At 38.2% G+C, this 23104-nt stretch overlaps 2 protein-coding genes across 2 annotated transcripts; both read left to right on the forward strand.

Moving 5' to 3' along the window:
* Window positions 1-15478: 15478 nt before the first annotated feature.
* LOC145424491 (granzyme G-like) lies at window positions 15479-17222 on the forward strand. The gene is made up of 5 exons (XM_080297860.1): window positions 15479-15607; window positions 15730-15889; window positions 16154-16278; window positions 16459-16694; window positions 16790-17222. The coding sequence occupies exons 1-5, from the start codon at window positions 15496-15498 to the stop codon at window positions 16955-16957; spliced, it is 801 nt and encodes a 266-aa protein (XP_080153986.1). The 5' UTR covers window positions 15479-15495; the 3' UTR covers window positions 16958-17222.
* Window positions 17223-19437: 2215 nt separating this feature from the next.
* Window positions 19438-21832, forward strand: LOC145424489 (granzyme G-like). The gene is made up of 5 exons (XM_080297856.1): window positions 19438-19585; window positions 19690-19849; window positions 20034-20166; window positions 20951-21178; window positions 21274-21832. Exons 1-5 carry the CDS (start codon window positions 19531-19533, stop codon window positions 21430-21432), a joined length of 735 nt encoding a protein of 244 aa, XP_080153982.1. The 5' UTR covers window positions 19438-19530; the 3' UTR covers window positions 21433-21832.
* Window positions 21833-23104: the final 1272 nt, after the last annotated feature.

Raw genomic sequence — 23104 nt, forward strand, 5'->3', positions numbered from 1 at the left:
TGTCTAACTTACGTTATGATTGTGATAGAGAAGCAACCTTTTTTTTTTTTTAATTTATATCTGAACGTATGAACAATAGACTGTCAAATCAATGAAAATACAAGTTAAAACATTTCAACAAAATTTATTGTTAACACTGAAACACACAGTAGGCCTACATTAGATATAGGGCTGCTGTTTAAAATGAATTAGAGAAAATAAATAAAATGGCTAAATTGTGCATCTTAAAACAAAGTGATTAATTTCAGAAAAAAAAGTTTCCCTTTTTCTTTACATTTTACATCTCGACTTAACAGTCTCAATACATTTTCAACAGATAACATCAAAACATTTTAACAATTTTACAGTTTCTCTTTCTTTCACCCCGTTATATTCCACGTCCCAACTTTCTGTTGTTCAGTGAGAGAACTGAGCTTTAGTTCGCTCTACTAGGATTTTAAATCTGGGCTGGAATGGTGTCAGGGCCATTCTCATACACATGTGTAGGTGCTCATTGGTGAGCCTGGAACGATATTTAGTTTTTATTATGTTCATTGTGGAGAAAGCTGCCTCACAGCTGTATGTGGAGCCAAACATGGTCAAGATGTACAGGGCTACTTTCCTCAGATTTGGGAAAGCTGTCTCAGAGACCAATTGGGGCCAGAAAGTGGCAGGTTCAGTTCTTCCAAACTGCTCTTTCAGGGCCACATCTGCTTGGAGATCAATTAGTTGCATTTGAAGAGGCCCAGCATTTGCCCACTTGAAGTGCTGTGTGACTTCCTTTGAGAACCCTCTGACATCAGTGATGGCAAATGGGTTCTTTATGAACATGGTGAGCTGCTGTCCAAAGCTGAAGCTATCAAAACGTTTGCTGAAGTTTTCAATCAGCTTATCAACAAAGTCAACAAAAGAGGACACATCTCTCTGTCCCTGAACCTGTTCCTTCACTGTTGGGAAGTGTGCATAGTCTCCTTGCAGGTCTTCTTTGAACACTTCAAGTTTCCTCTGAAAGCAGCGGACAGCTGTCATCAGTTCACAAATTGAATTGTCCTTGCCCTGCAGCTTCAAATTCCGTTCATTCAGGTGTGAAGTGATATCAACCAAAAAGGCCACAATATCCATGTTTTTCCCATCATTTAAAAAGAGAGAAAAGTTTGTTGCTTTTTGACTTTCCAGCTCTTCCAAGAAAGCTGCTACTTCACTTCTGATGGACCAAAATCGCTCCAATGCCCTGCCTTTGCTAAGCCATCTCACATTGTTGTGAAGCAGAAGATCATCAGCGTGTGCATCAACTTCTCTGAGAAATTCCCTGAGCATGCGATGCTGACAAGAAGATGCCCTGAGAAAATTTATCATTTTCATCATTGTTTTCATCACCTCAGCATACTCGTCTGACAGGGTGGAGCATAACACTGACTGATGAATAATGCAATGATAAGAGATTAGCTCGGGATTGTCCTCTTTCATTCTTGCTACAGCTCCTTTCTCTCTCCCCATCATAGCAGGGGCTCCATCTGTGGTTATTGAAACCACTTGGTTTGGCTCTATTCCTCGCTTTGTTAACATTTCCTTAATGGCCAGGTAAATATCCTCTCCTCTTGTAGTGCTGTGAAGGGAAGTTACACCTAGCAGGTCTTCACAGAACTCTTTCTTATCATTGTTGAAGAACCTTACATAAACTAACAGCTGAGCATTGTCAGACACATCAGTGGACTCATCTACAGCCAAGCCTACACATGGTGTCTTATGAATAGCTTCTTCCAGCTGGGATAGCACATCCTGAGCTAATAATTCACTTCTCTTTGTGGCTGTTGATGCTGACATAGGTATTTGCTTTATTTTGTCACGAAGCTCTTCTTTTTGTTTACCCTCAAGTAATGTTTCTGCTACTGCACTCATGCACTCTTTGACAACACCTGCATCTGCAAAGGGCTTTTTGTGTTGACCTAAAATCCAAGCAACTCTGAGGGAACATTCATGAGCACTTTGTTGGGCGGTGAAAGAACTGGTTAAGATCCTTGTGGACTGATCATATTGGGCTCTGAGACTGCTAATTTTCTGGGACCTGAGTTCAGACTTGGGTGGATATGATTGTTCAAAAGCTTTGTGCTTTGTCTCATAGTGGCGTTTGACATTGCCACTTTTAATCAGTGCCACGGTTTCTGAACATATGAGACACACTGGTTTGCTGCTTGCGGCCGGAAGAATGAACATATATGCGTCAGTCCATTCAGTCTTGAAAGTTCTATTTTCGGTGTCTACTTTTCTCTTTTTTGAAAGCGCCATAGTTGTTTTACCTCTTGTGACTCCCGCTCACGTCTTGTCTCACTGTATCGTTAATCGTCTCGCTTGTCATTCACCTCTCACCGTGTCTTTCCTCTGTCTGTCTGTGTCTGCACTCAGCGTTGCGATCGCCTTGAATGCGCAGATGTGATTGGCTAACTAGTGTCACGTGGGTGGCTTAACTCGCACACAATTGGTTTGTATGTTCCTTGGTCTAATACAATGTAAGGTTACCGCTTGAAATTGAATCGCCCCGTCAAAATTAAATATAATTTAATATTTTGTTAACTATAGGTCCGGGTCCATATAGGATGGCGACTGGGTCCGGACTCGGACCCCGGTCCGCCTGTTAGTGACCCCTGACCTACATCTTTGTGTGGTGATATCGAAACAAGACCCATATATAACTGCTAAGATACGCATCGTAAGTAATCATTGGAGTCTCACTGAGGAAGGAAGTTGCTCGTGTTATTTAACTGTTGCTAACATGCGTCTCTTCTCTCCATTGGTTGTAATTCACTACAATTTTGCTATGTTTTGAACTTGCAGCACATTTGGTTTGTAACTATAGCAACATGTTGCACAGCAAGCTTGTACAGTTATGATTTTATCATCTGCACAGAAACCACTTCACATGCGTCAAAAAAAATTACATTAATTGGCTCTAGAGTGTAAATAACTCTTTCAACACCAAGGATTTCAACAACAACCAAGAGAAGTGACCAGTCTCGCTCCTACAGACTTCCAGTATTGTTGATACTTGGAACCTTTACAGGAATCTCTGCAATTATGAGAAAAACTAAGTACACCCCATGATTTAGAAACTTGTGGAACCAGCTTCAGCAGCAAGAACTCATAACAGTTTTCTGTATGACTTTTTCAGTTTACTGATTCGTCATGTTATTTGAAGCTTGTGGGCATTTGTCTATGTCTTAGGGTACCACCATCATCATGGTCATTATAACACCACCTTTTCTTTTTTTTTCTTTGAGCTGTTTTGTTGTAGATTTGCTGCTGTGCTTGGAATCATTGTCTTGTTGCATGGCCCAGTTTCATCCAAGCTTTAGCTTTCAGACAGATGTCAGCACATTTGGCTCTAAAACAATTTGGTGTACAGACGGCGTCTGTCATTATCTGGGTGGCTTTTAGCTCAGGTGGCAGAGCAGGTCAGCCATTAATCAGAAGGTTGGTGGTTCGATCCCAGGCTGCCTCCTGGCTGCATGCCAAATATCCTTGGGCAAGATACTAACCCCATGTTTGCCTACTGGTGGTGGTCAGAGGGCCCGGTGGCGCCATTGTCCGGCAGCCTCGCCTCTGTCAGTGTGCCCCAGGGCAGCTGTGGCTACAGTGTAGCTTGCCATCACCAGTGTGTGAATGGGTGAATGACTGAATCCTGAGTCCTTGGGGACTAAGTAAAGCGCTATACAAATGCAGGCCATTTACCATTGTCTTGGATCCAGCATTTTGTGTTTTTGGACTCCTAAGTTCCATTTTGCTTAATTATGTTGCTGAGTAATTAAGTTGAGTAAACCCAACATATGATAAAAAAAACATCATTTTAGTCTGTTTTCTGCTTAGTTTTCTCCTTTGTGCTTTCCTTTGTATTTAACTGCTTTGCATGGCTTTATAGCTGCTTACAGTTATTGTTTACTTTTTGTCTTAACCACCAATCTGTGTTAGTTTGATAGCCATGTTTCCTTGTGCCTTGTATTTGGTTTTACTTCCCGTCTGTCTCTTTAGTTTGATTCAGTACACCTGTTCCTTGTTCCCTCTCCCTAATTACCTCTTGTGGGTATTTAAGCCCTCAGTTTGCCTTAGATTTTAGTTCTATGATACTGTTTGCTGTCTGCTTTCTTTCTTTATGGACTTTGTTTCTGCCCATTTTTGAATTCAAGCTTTGCTAAATAAAGGTCAGTTTATGTCACTCTGTCTGAAAAGCTGCATTTCTGTCCACTTTCCACACCAAAGTTCATGGTCAACTCAATGTGACTAGAGTTGCTGCAAAACAAGCCTAAATCATAATTTTTCATCCACTGTGCTTGACAGTTGGTATAAGGTGTGTGTACTGATATGTTGTGTTTGGGTTTTGCAAATGTACCACTTTGTAGTATGGCCAAACAATCTCTACTGTGGTCTTGTCTCTCCAAAGGACACTGCTCTAGAAGTCTTGTGGATTGTACAGATGCAACTGTGCAAACTCCAGTTATATTGCTATGTTCCTTTTAGAGGGATGAGGCTTTCTCTTGGTGCTTTTTTCCAAACAAGCCGTACATGTTCAGGCCTACTCAGAGCAAGATCGTGGCATTGTGTTAACACACGCCGGAACAATCCAGAATAACAAACTACCAAAAGTGGTCAGATTTTTTGATGATTAGTTCATCGAGTGCGTTTGATTAGCAGCACCTGGATGCTGTTTACCCTTTAAATTCCTTTGGAAGCAGTACATTTTTTCTGAGTCCCGTAAAACCTTTTTTTTTTTTTTTCCATTTTACTGAATGTAGCCTGTATTTTAATCTGTTCCTGAAGATGGATGTAGCCACCATGTTGTCACCCATTAGTTAGTGAAGTCCTGTTGTGAGGAGAAGAGAGGTGACTTTACAGTGTTGCTGGTTTTTTTTTTTAAATCAAGAAAGCATTTGGATTTCCCTCAGAGCAGCAAGCAGTCCCCAAACTTTTTTTGCACCACTTACTGGTTTAATGTTAGACAATGTTTTCATAGATTGGCCTTTAAGATGTCGTAGATAAATACAACAAAATAAAATGATAAGACCAAGAGAAAAAATGTGGTATTTTATAAATCTAATAACAAACACAGCATCGCGGAGCATGACGTCCAAGTGGCACTGAGGAGAGTGAACACAAGGAAAGCCTCACTGGCTGCTGACCAGCTACCAGGTGTGTTCAATTCCATCTTCAATGAGTCTGTTGGGTTTAAGTCAACCCTGCTGGTAAACAGAAACTGTTACTGAAAGCAACCACACAGACACTACTGTACATTTTACTTGCAAGGGGAGCGTTGGAGAGCAGTGTTGTCACTATTAATTCTGACAGAGTCCCCTGGCGAAGTCTGTCGTCCCCGCATGCTTCAAAAGATCCACCATCATCCCTGTGTCCAAGAACAACAAGCCCTTATGCCTGAACGACTACCAGCCAGTTGCACTGACCTCAGTAGTAATGAAGGTGTTCGAGAGGCTGCTGAAGAACATCATCTCCTCTTCCATCCCAAACAGCACAGATCCGCCCCAGTTCACCTACCGACCCAAAAGATCCACACAGGATGCCATCGCCCATGTCCTGCACACCACCCTTAGCCACGTGGACAAGAAACAGGGTAACTATGTGAGACTGCTGTTTGTTGATTACAGTTCAGCGTTTAACACAACAGTGCCCAGCAGACTGTTCACAAAGCCGAGGGATCTAGGACTCAACAGCCGTTTGTGTGCATGGGTGTTGGACTTCCTGACTGGCAGAACTCTGGTGGTGAGCATGGGTAGATGCGTCTCTAACAGCATCACCATCAACACAGGAGCACCACAGGGGTGTGTACTCTCGCCACTGCTCTACTCCCTGTATACTTCAGACTGTGTGGCCACCCATGGCTCCAACACCATTGTGAAGTTTGCTGATGACACAGTGGTGTTTGGCGCCACCTGCAACAATGATGAGGCAGCCTACATTGATGAAGTGAAGAATCTGGCATCATCGTGCCAGGATAACCACCTCCAGCTGAACGTCAGCAACACTTTAGCACCCACCTGCACAATGTACATTTCAGATTTTTAATTTAAAATTTTCAGATTGTCTATTTTATTGAATTCATTTAATGTATAAAATTCACCTACTTGCTGCATACAATGCTACTACTGCAGATAATGTCCCCCATGTATATATTCACTTAATGTATATGAGGTTCTTCTCTCCCCTTTTGCACAGTCGAGGAGCGTGTCAGGATACATTTGACTGGGTGTTGTACTTGTATAACTCTGCATGTTTATTATTTAATGTGTCTTTTCACGTACCCTTTCAGCACTTTCAAATGATTTATTCATATGTTCATCACAAGAAAAAAAATGCTGCTGGTGAAACAGGAAGGTGTTGCAGATATGTATTTTACCACATTGCACTCATCATGTGGGGGAGCAAAATCAGTCCAAACCTCAGACACTGCTTGTCTCTCCATGTGTTCCTAAATTTCAGTTCAGTTCTGGAAATTATATGACTTACATTTTCAAAAAAGTAGGTCATGGAAAGAGGTACTTTGTCATAAGCTGTGCATTCTCAGGGAAACCTCTGTGCCTTTCTGACTGCCCATGAGTGTGAGCTAGGAGCAAAGGAGTCACTGTGGAACAATTAATGAGGTGCCATGACATCCAAGTTTCAGAGGTGAAGGTCTAAAGGTCCTGTGGTTGTCCAGTTAAATAGAAACTACAGATGACTGAATCAGGCCATTCTACCTTCTGATCATCTACTACTGAAAATATACTGTATGAGAATGAGTCAAAGGCCAATGTTTGTTTGGTTGTTAAATCTCAGGAAGTGGTTTATGATAAAAGTTGACACTATGTGTCAACTGCACAGTAGGTAGGTTTTTATGAACTACTTTCTGTTGCAGCATGACACATATTTGTACTATAGATTACTGTAGCTTCTGTGACTCTCAGAGTTCAGTTTTACCAGGAAAGAAGTGCTCTCTAGGATGTGGTGTTGCTGCATAACGGTTATCGACGAGCAGTTCTGACAGCATACTTCATGGAAAATAAGAATGAATGAGCAAAAGACCAAAATTACTTAAACAATTGTAGATGTTATTAATTTTCCACTTCCTCAAAGTTAGCTCTTACATGTGTTTGCTGAATCTGCATTTATTACAGTTTTTTGAAAGTGCAGTTATGCATTTTTTAAAAAAGATGTAAACTGAACCCGTCTCTTTTTCTCTAAAAACCAAGTCCTGACAGCTCACTCATCTTTTCCACAGGTTAAACCGTTCAAGGAGCTAAATGGTCCTGCAGAAAAAGTAGATACTTAATTAATTTTTTGTTATTACTTTGACCTTTTTGATTTTTCACAAGATGCAAGATGCTTTTCAGCCTCTATAAACAAGATAGCAGTACAATATTAAATACACTTTATATGATGCACATGATGAACTGACGAACTGCCTTAAATATCTAATCACCCAAGCAACTCAAATGAAATGCTGAAGTTCAAACTAAGTATCAGTGATTAGTGATTTAGGTGACTTTGAATGTGGTATGGTTGTTGGTGCCACATGGACCAGTCTGAGTATTTTAGAAATTTCCAACAGAACCACATCCAAAATTCAAAGGAAATGGTCCAAAAAAGATTTCCAGTAACCAACAGCTTTGTGGGTTAAAATACCAGTACAGAGGAGAATGGCAAGGCTGTTTTGAGCTGATAGGAAGGCAATAGTGACACAAATTGCTGCTTGTTACAACCAAAGTATGCAGAAGAGCATCTCTGAATGCATGACATGTTTGAAGCAAATGGAGGATCAAACCTGGTGCCACTCCTGTTAGGTAAGATCAGGAAAATTAAGCTATAATTTGAATGAATGTAATGAATGTTTTCAGGATTTCATTGAATCTGTGACATGAAGAATTATAGCAGTTCTGAAGGCAAAAAGGGTTCTGACCCAGTACCAACAAAGTGTACTTAATAAAGAAGGTGGTGAATGTATTTAGCGATATCTTCAAACTTCAAAAACAAATGTTTTGAAAGGAGGTCAGAGCATTTTAAATTCTTTTATAATTGCTTTTGCATTCATCCTCATGCTTTATTTTGCAATCTGTTGTACGAGATTATGAGTGGCCTGTAATATGAAAAGTCTGAGACCTTGAAAAGAATACTACACTGTTAAGAGGCAGACATATGGGATATGAGTCATTGTGGCAAACGAGGAATTGTTAAAAGAAATGAAACCTAAGAAGTACAACGTGAAACACGCTATAATAATATGTGTCTGAACTTGTGCTCTAAACAGTATGTCATGTGACTCCTTTCATGTCATGATAGGTCTAAGTGTAGTCAAATTATTCCCTCTGACCCATTTTCCTGACAGCCTCTAGACCATTGACAGTCCTATAAACAATCCCACAAAGGTGAAATTTTCCACAGGTTTTTTTCTAATACTTCATCATTCTTCCTCATACTTTCTGATGTTTATCTCTCTCTCTTTTCTCATTTCTTGTTGAACTATTATTCTAAATAGGTTTGATCTACTTAGCCAAATGGAGTCACAGCTAGGTCAGTATTAAAGCTATTAAGTGAGTAACCGAGCCAGTGATGTCACACTAAATCATAAAGAAACAGTGTAATACCAGGTCTGCTGTAATACAGCACAACAAAACAGCAAAAGAAAGTTTTGAATTCATGGAAATTAATAAAAGATCACTTAAATGACCGTTGTGTTGCAGTTTTCATCTTGAGATTACAGTGTTGAGAGGCTTTTATAGCATTACCAGCTCAGTTCAGTCAAATGTAAATCATAGAGAAATCAGAGCAGAGCGCATTGGTAGTAGTGTGGGTGGTCCAGGAGTGAAAACAAATTGTGTCACCATTTCTTTCTGAAAAACACAAAAAAGGAGACGCAAAGACTCGTTCGGGCACAAATGCACATAAAAACACACTCGTGCACCTCTTGTGTCTGATCACAGCTGTCAGGAATAGTCAGATAAGAAGTGCTCATCTGTTTTCTCCATTGCAAATTTTCATTTAATGATAAACACAGACTGTCTGCTTCTTCTTCCACCTCGGGGCAGACCACTCTAAAGATACACGCTCTATTGTTCTCACTCTCATCCTCTTTATCCATGTCCTCTGTGTCCACCATTAATTCAAATGCCTGCAGATACTGACATTTTATTCTCGCAGCTGAATACTGAATGCCAAATACTCAGAATACCAGTTTCATTTATCCTCTGTGGGAGCAATCTACTCAAAGAGAAACCTGGCCCTGATAAAAGACATCCACAGTGCAGGTATTCCTGCTATGCAGAAAAAGGTGACAGTAGTCTTTCTTTAAGAATAGTTTTATGAAATCCCCACATTGCAAAACAAAATTAGTAGATGATGTTGGGAGCAGAGGAAGAATTCAAGGATTTTGGCCTCATATTTTCACAGAAGAAATTAAACACATGTCAATTGCCCCTTTTGAAATAACGTAACGCTAACTTCAATCTGTTTCCCTGATCTAAAACCATGTTTTAGCCACTGTGGCTTATTTTACTGTAACTATCTTAAATCTACAACCTAACCTTACTTTACTTTATTGATTTATATAGCACTTTTCACAGGAAAAAAACTTCTGCTTCACAATAATATAAAACAGATAAACATAAAACAGCACAATCAAACATATAGCACCTTAAACCAAACCTTCTAGAAAAATGTCATTGTGAGGAAACACACAGACAAAACACATGGAATCAGAAGTAGAATGGAAAACAGATCTTAAAAAGACTATAGAGAAGGGATAACAGTGGTCAGAGGACAAAGCTAAAAATCTAAGAGGTTTTCTATGAATCTGCCTGTATGGTAAGAACAACTTTTCCCATTTGAACTTTAAAATTTCTATTAAAAGAATTGATAAAAGGAAAATAGAGAGAAACTCTGCAAATGAGCCTTCACAAAAATAAAGGTGAAACCTGAACTCAGCAGTCTAAACACAGCAGATCATGACCCAGTGTGACATTGTCAGACCAAACCAGTCCTAACTTCCAACATCTGGCACTTCGATCATTTCACACAGCCATAACGGGGGTAACAGGAAAGTCTAAATATCAGCTTTCCATTCCTATTAATTACATCTGACCCTTACTTTGCCCTCTTTGAAGAGGGCTGATGTATTAGTCTTATGGTAGCTACTTTTAGACCTTTTTTGCACCACCGTGAAAGCCTAGACAACACTCTTTCACTGGTGTGTTTATGTTTCCACGCTTTCTGACCGACATGCACCTCTTTTAGAGGTGTACACTCTATTCAGATCACCAGATCTGTGTGCTCAGACAGATGGACTGATGGGGAGATACTGTGCTCTGCAAATGTATTCTGTGCATGCATGCATGCATGCATGCATATGTGTCTGAGAGACAGCGCAGAAGGTTATAAACTATGGTTTGTGTAGATCTCTCTGTTGTATGTGTTGGTACCCAGAGACATTTTACATTTCAGTCAGATTTTAAATTATGTAAATAGTTAAATCAAAAAGTGTCTTCACTGATGAAAAACTTTTCTTTTGTCTTTTTTAAAGCGATGTTAATAGCACGCACAAATCTCCAAGGAAGCCTAAGAAGAGGAATAGGTAGTGTTCTTTTTTTGAATCTGTCTACAAACCCCAAATCCAAACACAGAAGTGTTTATGGAACTATTCATCTACTTTTCAATGAGTTCGGTTAGTCAAACTTGGTTGGAATTACGTCAAAGAACTTTAAAGAACTTTAAAGAGTAAATTATTTGACTTTTCTAATTCATTCTGTACTGTGAAGGCCAAACATCGAAGTGAAGTAACACTCACCAAAATACACCTTTTCTGGAGTGTGTTTAAGTTAAAAAGCAACTCTGTTTTAATGCAATATATAGGTAACATTAACTAGCTTGATATATGACTGCTTTTGTGTGTGAGAACAGAAAGACTGATGTATCCAAGTATAAGAGGAATACCTTCTCTACTTGACATGCTTTATCTAAGAACATGTGACTAGATAAAGAGGTCATCCTACCCATGAGAACATGTTCGGTAATTACAATGTGGTTTACACCTCCTCGCTTTTGACAGGTTCTCTTGAAATGCCTGATAAATAGCACAACTTAAGACTTGGAAGCTTTTAGTTCCCAGTATCACTTTTCTTGCAAAAAAAAAAAAGTGGCTCAACTGTTTTGTTGGAATTCCCATCTTCTCGTTATACTGGTTTAAATCTGATACATCTAAATATGAATTCCATGTCGAGAGCGGATAGACATCATATGTTTTTCAGATTGAAATGGTCCAAGAAGAACAGAAAAACACGATGGAGCTGACATAATTTATGCGTTCAAGGCTCAGTTAAATGCTTCGTCTCTTTGCTCACTCTTTTTTGTGGGCTGTGTTATTCGAATAGAGGCTCGCTTTTAGCACGAGACACCTGTGTGTCTGTATGTGTGTGTGTGTGTTTGTGATTGTGTGCACGCATGTTTTTTAGGTAATCAGTCAACAATTACATATATTCTGTCTCGACATGCTTTCACTGCGTACTTTTAGTCCTTCTACATCCACAGTAACTAAGTGTGATCTTACTTGTGGGTAACTGAGACCCCCCAAAAAACAGTCCAACAAAGCATAGCCTTATAGCAATAGAGCAAAGAAGCACCAAATGTGCTCAGGAGCCGATGCCTGAGAATTACAGCTCATTCTTTATGAGCTGTTAAACAAGCAGAAGCGAGGTAAATTGGCAGAAGATCATATGTCTGAATCATAGGATCTAATATCTCCCGAAGCTTTGGTCAGTGCGGTAAGACTGACTGTTAGATGACATGACACATGCAAGCCAAAGTTTGCATCAGAGAATGATAGTCTGCGGTGGGAAAGTGAACTTTCTTATATATATATATTTATATCTAATGTGTCCAGCACACACACAAACACATGATTTCATTTCAAAGGCTGTGCACATAAAAGTCCTTAGCTTGCCACTGAGATTGTAGTGTGATAGGAAAAACATATTTTCTTGTGTTTCACTGCAGTACCATCATATGTGCTCATTATATATAAATATTTATTCTGCACTGACATGCTTAAGTCTTTCTCTTATCTCAAAAGTCATTTTCAGGGCTTTCCTTTTTAATGTGCTGTCATATGGAAAGCACATGAGTCTTGCGGGGAACGAATTATGGTTTGTGTAGCTCTCTCTATGACTAACAGCACTAAAGCAATTACATTAAGAAAAGGGGGAAATGGCTTGCAGTGACTTGTGTGCCAATCAGCTAAAAGTGTATTCACCTTTGGAAAAAATCACTTTACTTCTTTGTGATTTTTCTATTTTTTGTTAAAATTAACTTAAAGAGAACATGTCAAAGTCAAAGTGAGCACAGTCTGACTCGGACAAAAAAATGCTTTATATAAACTATATGTGCACCTGAGAATGCTTTTTATTCTCACTCTTCTTTCACATTCTCCCTAGGCCTTACCCGCAAGCTGTCTATTTGTGTAGCATTAGTTTTCCATCTGCAAAAACTCTGCAAAAGCTCAGAACACATTAAAATGAGTATGTGACTTTCATTCAAAATCATTCATGCAGGCTCAAAACCAACAGCTGATGCTCTCATCAGAAACCTTTACAAGACTTTCGTAGCAAGCTGATTCTTTGCAATGCCACAACCTGACGTAGACCACCACTAGGCATCAAATTTAAAACACATTTAATATTTATTTTCATAATTCACATAATTATCCTAAAATTGTATTAATTACAAAGACCTGTGTAATTTAGCAGTTTGCAGTAAGGCCTCTTCAGTTTAGCATTAGCAAATAGGAAAATGCAGTTCTATATCTTATCTCTTCATCATGAGAAAGGAAACTTGCACTACAGATTGCATCTTAAGCAGAGTAACCACTTCTACATGTGACTCATTTGTTCTGTTGTTTGAGATTAAAAATGAGTGTCAACATAAAGACTTCAAAATGACTAGCAATGTAGACTAGGTCAAATGGGCTGTTAGAGAACTAATTTCTGTGCGAATATAGAGATTAAAACTCTTCTGTTATGGTAATGAAACTTCAGTCCTTTTTCTGATGCCTCACTCTGTGCCATTAAATATCAAAAACAATCTAGTAGTTCAAAATTAGTTGAGCAAATTGTGGGTGTCCTTTCCATTGTTAGACTGGGCTGTGTAGGTTCTTTGTCATCTAGGCCATCCGGCTCTCAGATGCGAGGTAAAACGTCTTCAAGAACCTACACAGACGTCAAGCTGTCTTCAAGTGTTGTTTTGCATTGTGCTTATCTATTGTCTGTGAGGGTGTGGACGTGAGAAAACACACTTTCTAAACCCTCACTACCGTTAGTAGTCTATCGTTTCAAAGCAGCCAGAACTAGAACCTAAGAGCACAAAACTCAAATCTTTTCTTTGCTTTTTTGTTGTTCTTCTTTAATGACAAGAAACAACGGAAGTTATTCAGAATTCACATGGTTTAATTTATAAGACGTAAAAATAGTAAATAAATAAATAAATAAATCCACAAAATATTGCACACAAAAGTATGTTGTAAGCCCTGTGACTTATTTGTTTAAGGGCCAGTGACACATAATTCCAAGTAGTTTAGTCAAGTGTGCATGTTTTACCAGGAATGTGCTTATTTTTGGCACCTTTCCACCTCACTGGCTAAGACATATTCTCATTAAACTATAAAACTGCTGTCTTTATTTGGATAGCAAGCTACCAGCTTCATTTGCATGTCGCTGAACAAATCTCAAGCTGTCCATTCGTCCGTCCATCCCTCTTCTTGTTCCCAGTTGTTATGATTTCTTTGGACTGTGGATGTCAGACAGGCTAGTGCAAACTCTAAACATAAATGTGAGGCCAACACTTCTTGCTGTGAGGTGACGGTGATGGAGCCACCTTGAAGAAAAGAGACTTTTTTTTGTAATAAAGTGTAACATGCGTCTAAATTTAACTAAAGAAAGATTAATATGTAAGCACAAACATGAGAAAGTTAATGGAATGAATGAGTCGAGTCAGTGTCACACTGGTATGCGTCTCAGGCCATAAACTTCTGTTCTCATATGCGATTTCAGATAAATCCACAGTTTGATCTATTTTGACTGTTCTAGCAATGTCTGTTTCCCTGTCTGTTCATTTTATTTCCTTTCTTCTTAATAAACATGTAATTTGCACTTTGATTGATGGTTGCTATTACATTCCCTCTTTCCTTGCTGCTATGTCCAATGACTAAACCAGCCAGTCCTCTCAGCCCCGTGGTCCTCATAAAAGTGACGGGCTAACGGTAAAGGCCCTGTTCTACCAAGCAAGTTCCTCTTCGCATCTCCTCCTGTGATTCCCATTACTGCCCTGGACTCCAGGATCTCACGTCCCAAAACTTGTTCACTCGTTTCCTTCTCATCTTTCCACATCTTCTCTTTTTGTCCAACACATTAAAACCTTTTTGTGCATCATTCAAAACAATGACAATAACATTTATGGCCAAGATAGACAGACATACTTGAGTCTAGACTGAGGAAGTGATGTAACAGACACAATGTGGTCAGTAAGCTGCATACTTTTAGGCTTGACTACACTGTGAAAAAGAAAGTAGTTATAATTATTGCTGTTTTAATCTTTTCTAATCTTTAATCTGTTTGTTACTGAAGTTTATTCTGATGCTTGATACTGAATCCTTTACTTGAAGCACTGAGTGCATTTTCTGTATCTGTTAAACCCACATGTTATAAATAGACACACAAATTGCATTTTACATATATAACACATACATTTATCTTACAAAGTGTGGAATACAAAAAAATCTTTCTTCACTGTGCTGGCTTACATAAATACGTCTGCTAGCTGATCTCCTTTCCTCTTGCACGCTATGCTACTGACTTGTTCCTTCTTCTGGTAGCTCAAGGGTCACATTTCAGTTCAAGTTCCATGGACCACGCTTTCAAACAAATCCTATTTTTATGCACTTTCTTATGACATGATAACATCAGAATAATGTTACTTTTGAGGTTGCGCGACCGAAACTGAGGCTCCTCTGAGATAGGCATAGCATTGAATATACAATGTGAATAGAGATCTTCTGCTTTGGGTATTACCACAGAGGCATCCGTGGCTAAATTATTACCACTGATGTTATTCATATACAAGCTCCATTTAACTCAATTACAAGTTAACCTGTGGTCACATATGTACTTATGAGGTGATTTTCTTGAATTTGTGTTTATGGAAATGAGAACTCAAGCGAAATTATTTGTAATAGAAAGTTAATAATAGTCTTGACTTGAAAAAGCTACAAAAAAGCTACAAAATAAAGACATACGACATACAATATGACACAATATATCTACATTAATTATTGAATCACACATTGTACAAAAGCTCATCTGTTCTTTTATGAAAATGCAACTTTTCTCAGGTTCTTGAGATGTTAAACGGCGTGGTTCAAACCCACATTATTTGCATATGCAAATTACTCAGATACGTCCTCCTCTCACTGATACAAGGAAGTATTTAAAGACAGAAACTATGAATGATCTGTGCCACTGCTCTTCAGTAACTAAGCTGAACTGTCACCTCACCATGTCTGTCCACTGTATACTGGCTATACTCATCCTTGTGATGACTCTTGATGATCAAGGTATGTGTTGTTTATAATTTCTTTTTTTTATGTGAACTATTACAGACACGAGGGCTTGCATTTGACAGACAATGCATGATGATGGATCTATTTAACTGAGTATTTTTCTTTTTGTCTCCCAGTTTACTCGGGGAAGATCACTGGAGGCCATGAGGCTGTGCCACATAGCAGGCCATACATGGTGTTTTTGGAGAGGAACATGTCAGATGGTAAAAAAAAGTACTGCGGTGGCTTCCTCCTGAATGAGGATTTTGTGATGACTGCTGCCCACTGTCACGCCAAGTGAGTTTAACAAATGTATTTACCTATCAACTGAGATGACACCAAAGTCTGGGTCTCTGACAGAACTTTTTATCCATAATAAAACTAAGAAGACGCATTAAAATTTCAAAACACATTAATAGATAATAGCTATGTGGGCTATGATAATGTCAACAACTGTCATTAGTAATGTTGGTTTTGTGAATAAAATACCCTGAAAGAAACAGTCATCATTTTATTCAGAAATAATATTTTCATGTTTTATTTTTAAATTTTTTATTTCAGGTCTTACAAAGTCGTACTAGGAGCTCACATTGTGAGCTCAAACAGTAAAATACAACGCATATCTGTGGAACAAGCATTTCCACATAAAGACTTTAACGCAACTTCTTTTGTGAATGATGTAATGCTTTGAAGGTAAGAATATCATCACACAGAAAATACATATTAATTTACTGTTAGCATTTTTTGTTCATGAAAAAAATATTTACCATATTATGTAATTATATTGAGCATTTTTAAGTTAATCTGGACTGAAAGAAAATAACAAAAATCCCATATTTTAATTTTCATGTATATATCTTTCTCTTTTCTAAAGTTGAGCACCAAGGCAAACTTCAATGAGAATGTGAAACCTATTCCTCTGGCGAGCCATGATAATGGTACTTTGCCAAAATATTGTATACTCTCTGGCTGGGGGCGAACAGACAAAAATGGTACATATATGTCTCCCACACTCATGGAAACCAGTGTTACACTGATTGACAATAAAGAATGTACTATAGAAAACTTCTACTGCTCTCAGGGAGACACAGGTCCAGCTGAGGTACATACATTTCTTTAAATATCATGTGGACAATCAAACTTTATGGTAATAACTTCACTATTTACTTTAAGAATCGGGTGTGTATATACTTTCAGGGAGACTCTGGTGGTCCATTGGTGTGTGAAGATGGAAAGGCATTTGGGGTGGTGTCCACCGCAGTCACACCACACTCAGGTGGCTCAGATATCTATAGATACTTGAAGATTCCTGACTCTAGAAACTGGATATTTTCAACCATTGGAAATGCCATGATAAAGGTGTAATGCTTATGAAAGCAGGTTGTTTAAACCACAAAATTTGGTTTCACTGTTTGTGATCAAAACCTGATCATTGCAATGCTAATGTGAGTATGGTTTTATTGGCTTTGGGGGGATTTAGATAGAATAGAGTTTATTTATAATATAACTGCAAGGGAAAAAAGGGGGGAAAAAGTTATATTTGCATTTCCAAAAAGTTATATTTGCACACAGTTTAATTATGACTTGAAATCTAATTTTTTTTTCAAATACCATTAAACATTAAATTCTGGCATTCTCTCGGTGTGTGTGGTGTAATCTTTTTTTTTTTTTTTAAATTGAATTAATTCAAATAAAATGACAACACTGCCTCCTTGTGTAAAACAGGTACTATTACATTACAGAAAGTCTCACCACTCATTTCTTAAATTCAGAGTTATAAAGGCTTTTTCATTTATGGGTTTTAAAACTAATTGACTCTGCAAGACCAATAATGTTATTTTATAAGTAACTGACAAAGTGGACAAGTGACACTGAGAGCATATGGTGTCATTTCCAATAAAAACTAACATCATCTTGTCATTAAATACATTCAGGTATCAAATAAAGTAATGTATTACCACTCCAGAGTTGGTTAAAGTAAATTAAAATAATTCCATTAGATTAATTTTTTTGTGTAGTAGAACTGAAGTGTCTTTGAATACTTTGTAAGTCAGGAAAAGCAACACTGAACGTGATGTTTTGTTTTTTAATTCACACAGACAACCGTATAGGAAATTTATTAAAATATTATAAACCAACAAGACAAAAGTTGTCTAAATTATTAAATTGCTAATGTTAGGACAGAATAACCCTTTTGTTGGTCAGCAGTTATGCATCACCTGTAACAGTAATGATCCAAACTACACATATTTTAGGCCTGATATAATGCTTAAATATAAGGCTTAAATCAGGCCTAATATGGTATGGAACACATAACAAAAGGCATTTGTATTAAAAATATTAAAACCATATCGTATTATCTGTATCACACTGTATTTTGAGTTTTAGTTTTGGTATAGAATAAATTATGATAACCATTTAACTAGTTCATATCCTAAATTCAAAAGTTGCATAGAAATCTTTTTAAAAAACAATGTATTTGCACACATTAGGCTGCTTGGGATGTGACCGGTGATGCACTGAGTGTTTCTTCTTCACTCAACATTATTTTTTCACTCACTGTGTGTACACACCTCTTTGCATCTAATTATTAGTTAATCTCTGGCTCTCTTCAATAGTGTGTCTTTGTCTTGTCATCCTCTCATCACCCCCAAACGGTCGGGCCCTCCCTGAGCCTGGTTCTGCCACAGGTTTCATCCTGTTAAAAGGGAGTTTTTCCATGGCAGTATCACCAAAGTGGTTGTATTTTCTTAGCTAGTACAGCCATGTTTACCTGCTCCCTTAGATCTGCCACCAAGCAGCTCCTTAAGTTGCCAAAAACCAAGCATAAATTTAGAGGTGACTGTGCTTTCCCTGTAGCTGCTTCAAAGTTGTGGAATGATCTGCCCTTACAGATTAGGCAGACTTCTTCTCTTTCTGAGTTTAAGACTCTTCTTAAAACATATTTATTTAGTAAAGCCTTTGGCACATTTTGAGAAGTTGACTCTATTTTTCTATTTTCAATTTTTTTTTTTACCACGTTTGATTTTATTTTCTGTTTATTCTATTTTTATACGTACAGCACTTTGTGAACCCTGGTTTATTTTAAAGTGCTTTATAAATAAAGGTGGTATTGAATATGCATATTAGCTGCCTAGCTGTCGAACTCGAATGCAGGTCTACTTTTTAGATGAGATAGTGAAGTTATCTAAAGTGAATGGAAGTTGCAACAGTTTAGTCCACAATCTTCACACAGTTGCTTCCTGTGGTGATGACGTGAAAACCTCAAACTTTAATCCCCAGCTCGTGGTGCAGCACCCGTGTTGTCCTCTCCACTTTCAACTCCTAGTGCAAAAGATGAAAATGTAAGAAGGTAACCCAAAGAGGACATCAGAATACTACACACATTTGCAACCCTGCTGACGATCATCTCAATAAATAATATTCAGTCCAGTTTTTCCAAATGACCTCTCTTTACTGATATGAGAATTTCTTTTTTTGCATAAAAAGTGAACAGGTAGAGGAATAACTTACTGATTAAAAGTCATGACTTTTGCAAAATCTGTAAAATATAGTGAGAAATTACTACTTAAGAATCTCGTCTCTCTCTGTTTTATATCTGTGGCCACACATTTTTACCACAGTCATAGTTTCCTGCTGTAAAGATACGAACACTTTATAAACTAACTATGCAAAACACATGTTTACATAGAATATGACAAATACACTACTTAGTTATAAAATTACACTTTGTATAAAAATTCATTTGTTGACTTCTGAAAATACAGCTTTCTGGAGGTTTTGAACATTTCTGGTTTAAAGCTAAATCATTTGCTTGTGCAAACTACTCAAAAAAACAACTTCCTGCTCTAACTGATATGAAGAAGCATTTAAAGACAGAAACTGACTGTGACTGATGCCACTGCTCTTTAGAAACTCAGTAGAATTGTGACCTCACCATGTCTGTCCACTTCCTGGCCTTACTCGTGCTTGTGCTGACTCTTGAAGAACAAGGTAGGTGTTTTTTTCTTTTTGTGTGGCTTGCATTTTATAGCATTTGACAGACAATGCATGATGATGGATCTATTTAACTGAGTATTTTTCTTTTTGTCTCCCAGTTTACTTGGGGAAGATCACTGGAGGCCATGAGGCTGTGCCACATAGCAGGCCATACATGGTGCTTTTGGAGAGGAACATGTCAGATGGTCAAAAAAAGTACTGCGGTGGCTTCCTCCTGAATGAGGATTTTGTGATGACTGCTGCCCACTGTCACGCCAAGTGAGTTTCATAAATGTATTTAATTATGAGGCCAAAAACTAGTTCATGGAGACCCTGACATAAATTCTTATCCATAATAAAATTAAGGCTCACGCAAAAACATTTGTAAATTTGTAAATAAATGTATCTATATGTACCACGATATCAGCAATTGTGGCTATTCAATTGTTTTTTACCATTTCAGGTCTTACATAGTCGTAGTCGGACTTCACAATGTTCGTTCAAGTAAAGAAACACAACGCATATCTGTGGAAGAAACATTTCCACATGAACAGTTCAACCCAATTTCCTTTGTGAATGATGTAATGCTTCTAAAGGTAAGAATGTCATCACACAGAAAATATATTTGTTCCCATTTGCATTTTTCTTTTATTACAATATCTTTTTTAAATTTACTTCATTCATTTGTATTACAAAATGCTGTAAAAAAAATCTTATTTTGATATCTGTGTTAGGTAAGGCTGTGTGCAGGCAGGAATAGGACCCAAGGTGCAGACTCCGGAGACAGACGTGAACTCAAAAAAGGCTTTAATTTAATACTCAAAATATAACATAACTGAAAAAACTCAAAACAAACTTAAACTAGAGAAATGACAGAACACACAGCTACGAAAACAGTAGATCGTGACACAGACACAGCGAAACACTGGGCTTAAATACACAGAGGGAGCAATCAGGGAATGGGTAACAGGAGGGAAACACAGCTGGGACAAATCAGAACTGACGAGACCAAAGAAGCGTAAAGTGAACACACTGAGATAAGACACAGACCTTCAAAGTAAAACAGGAAACGCATAACACAGACTGAACAAAGACACAGGCTCATAAGCAGGCACTACAAAGGGAACAGAGACATGGGAACAGGGCAGACACAAACACTGACTGAACACGGGGATATAGGAACTTAAGATACACATAGACGCGAACTAGACAAGGGGATGCAGGTGATAGGGGAGACCGAGCAACTAAAGAAGACAGAGACCTAAGCCATAAGATAGAACTCAAAGAAACCAAAAACTAGACAGTATAAATAATATCATAAACTCAAAAAACCCTGGGTCGACGACCCAGGCATCCTAACAATCTGTTTTTTTCCTTAAGTTGAGCACCAAGGCAAACTTCAACAAAAATGTGAAACCTATTCCCCTGGCAAGTCGTGATAATGGTACTTTGCCAAAATCTTGTATACTCTCTGGCTGGGGGCGAACAGACAAAAATGGTACATATATGTCTCCCACACTCATGGAAACCAGTGTTACACTGATTGACAATAAAGAATGTACTATGGAAAACTTCTACTGCTCTCAGGGAGACACAGGTCCAGCTGAGGTACATACATTTCTTTAAATATCATGTGGACAATCAAACTTTATGGTAATAACTTCACTATTCACTTTAAGCATCGGGTGTGTATATACTTTCAGGGAGACTCTGGTGGTCCATTGGTGTGTGAAGATGGAAAGGCATTTGGGGTGGTGTCCAGTGCAGTCAGACCTCACTCAGGTGGCTCAGATATCTATAGATACTCGAAGATTCCTGACTCTAGAAACTGGATTTTTTTTCAACCATTGGAAATGCCATGATAAAGGTGTAATGCTTATGAAAGCAGGTTGTTTAAATTTCATCTTTTGCTTTTGCTGTTTGTGTTTGAAAATTGATTACTGCAATGCTAATGCTAAGTTTGGGCTTGCAGGCTTTGTACAGATCTAACTTTGATGTCTCCACAGCAAAAGCTTTGTCAGAAGAAATGAGAGTGTCAAAGTTTTTTATAAGGTTCTAAAAGGAATTTCTAAATTTGTATTTGCAACAACTCGTTCATTCCACACAGATTAAATATAACTCTAAATCTAAAATTAAACTGTAGCAGTGCATAAGGTGTAATTTCAATTGATAGTGTATTTGATTACATTTAAATTTGTTATATGTGCCATATTTTTTTCAAATAATAAATTCTGACTGTCTCTCGTTATATGTGTGCAGTTCTTTCAAATAAAAAGACAGCATTTCCTCCCTGTGAAAAATAGTGCCCTTATCTTGAATTCAGAGTTGCAACTGTCTTTCTACTTGCAAGCTTATTCAGTTTTGGAAGACCTGAAACCAGTAGAATTTCATTAATTCTATCTTGGAAAGAAAAGACCCCCTAGGGCAGCGGTCCCCAACCTTTTTTGCGCCACGGACCGGTTTATGCCCGACAATATTTTCACGGACCGGCCTTTAAGGTGTCGCGGATAAATACAACAAAATAAAACTAGTACCGGTACCGAAAAAAATAAGATTTATTCATAACACACGTGAAAAGACCCAGGAAAACCGAGTTAACGATAAAAACGATAACAAAATAACGCTGAAAACAGATAAAAACCCTGAAAACCAGACATTTCACACCTGAGCCTCAACTCTCGCGGCCTGGTACCAAACGACTCACGGACTGGTACCGGTCCGAGGCCCGGGGGTTGGGGACCGCTGCCCTAGGGGGTCCATTGTCCCTCTCAGGGGGTTACTCCCATGGGGTTTAACTCTGGGACTCTCCACCATTTGACCCTAGAACTGAAGAAGTTTCTCTGATGAGAGGTGAAATGTCTTCAAACAACTTAAAGAAGTCCAGACGCTTTTCTTTCCAAGCTCCTTGGACTACAGTGACCTGGATGACTGAGAACCTTCACAGACATTAATTCTATCCCCATCACAAAACAAATGTGGAAGTCTCTTTACAATTGACTCTTGTGGAGCAGGGAAATTATTTTACTGCTATTGTTAAATAATTATCAACAGTACCATTGCATTAAAAATATAAGCTGCAGCATGGATATTGCATTTAGAGGTTTAAGTGTGTGTCTCTTTCAGAAAGACTGAGTTGCAGGCTGACAGGAAGTTGCAGAGTTTGCAGAAGTGAAAGCAGACAGTTATTCTGAGGAGCAGGCTAGACGAGGCTATTTTAATTGCTAGGTTATTTAAAAGATTCTGTTATACTTTTATATTCTTGTATTAAGCTTTAGTAGAGGTTCTTGATTAAAACATTTATTTAAGTAGATGACATATCCATAGTTTCAGTTCGATTATTACATATACGAGAGTGGTTCCTGTCTCTCTGTCTGGTTAGAGGTCAGGAGCTAGTCGCGAGGTGAAACAGGGTGCAATTGTGGTTAGCACACAGACGCAGACATACACACACTTTTAGTTAGATTCATTTATGGGGGAAAGTTTAATGATGTTTTGCTGGGGTTGCAAAAAGCAGTTTGTCGCCGAACTGCTGTT

This window comes from Astatotilapia calliptera, chromosome 23 (assembly GCF_964374335.1).
Source record: "Astatotilapia calliptera chromosome 23, fAstCal68.1, whole genome shotgun sequence".
Taxonomy (NCBI): Eukaryota; Metazoa; Chordata; class Actinopteri; order Cichliformes; family Cichlidae; genus Astatotilapia; species Astatotilapia calliptera.

Bases quoted from the DNA above. Each gene is read 5' to 3' on its own strand.
- LOC145424491 (XM_080297860.1), top strand. From the start codon at position 15,496: ATGAATGATCTGTGCCACTGCTCTTCAGTAACTAAGCTGAACTGTCAC. The intron at 15,608-15,729 runs GTATGTGTTGTT...TTTGTCTCCCAG, and splicing joins GATGACTCTTGATGATCAAG to TTTACTCGGGGAAGATCACT. The intron at 16,279-16,458 runs TTTGAAGGTAAG...TATCTTTCTCTT, and splicing joins TTTTGTGAATGATGTAATGC to TTCTAAAGTTGAGCACCAAG.
- LOC145424489 (XM_080297856.1), top strand. From the start codon at position 19,531: ATGTCTGTCCACTTCCTGGCCTTACTCGTGCTTGTGCTGACTCTTGAA. The intron at 19,586-19,689 runs GTAGGTGTTTTT...TTTGTCTCCCAG, and splicing joins GCTGACTCTTGAAGAACAAG to TTTACTTGGGGAAGATCACT. The intron at 21,179-21,273 runs GTACATACATTT...ATATACTTTCAG, and splicing joins GAGACACAGGTCCAGCTGAG to GGAGACTCTGGTGGTCCATT.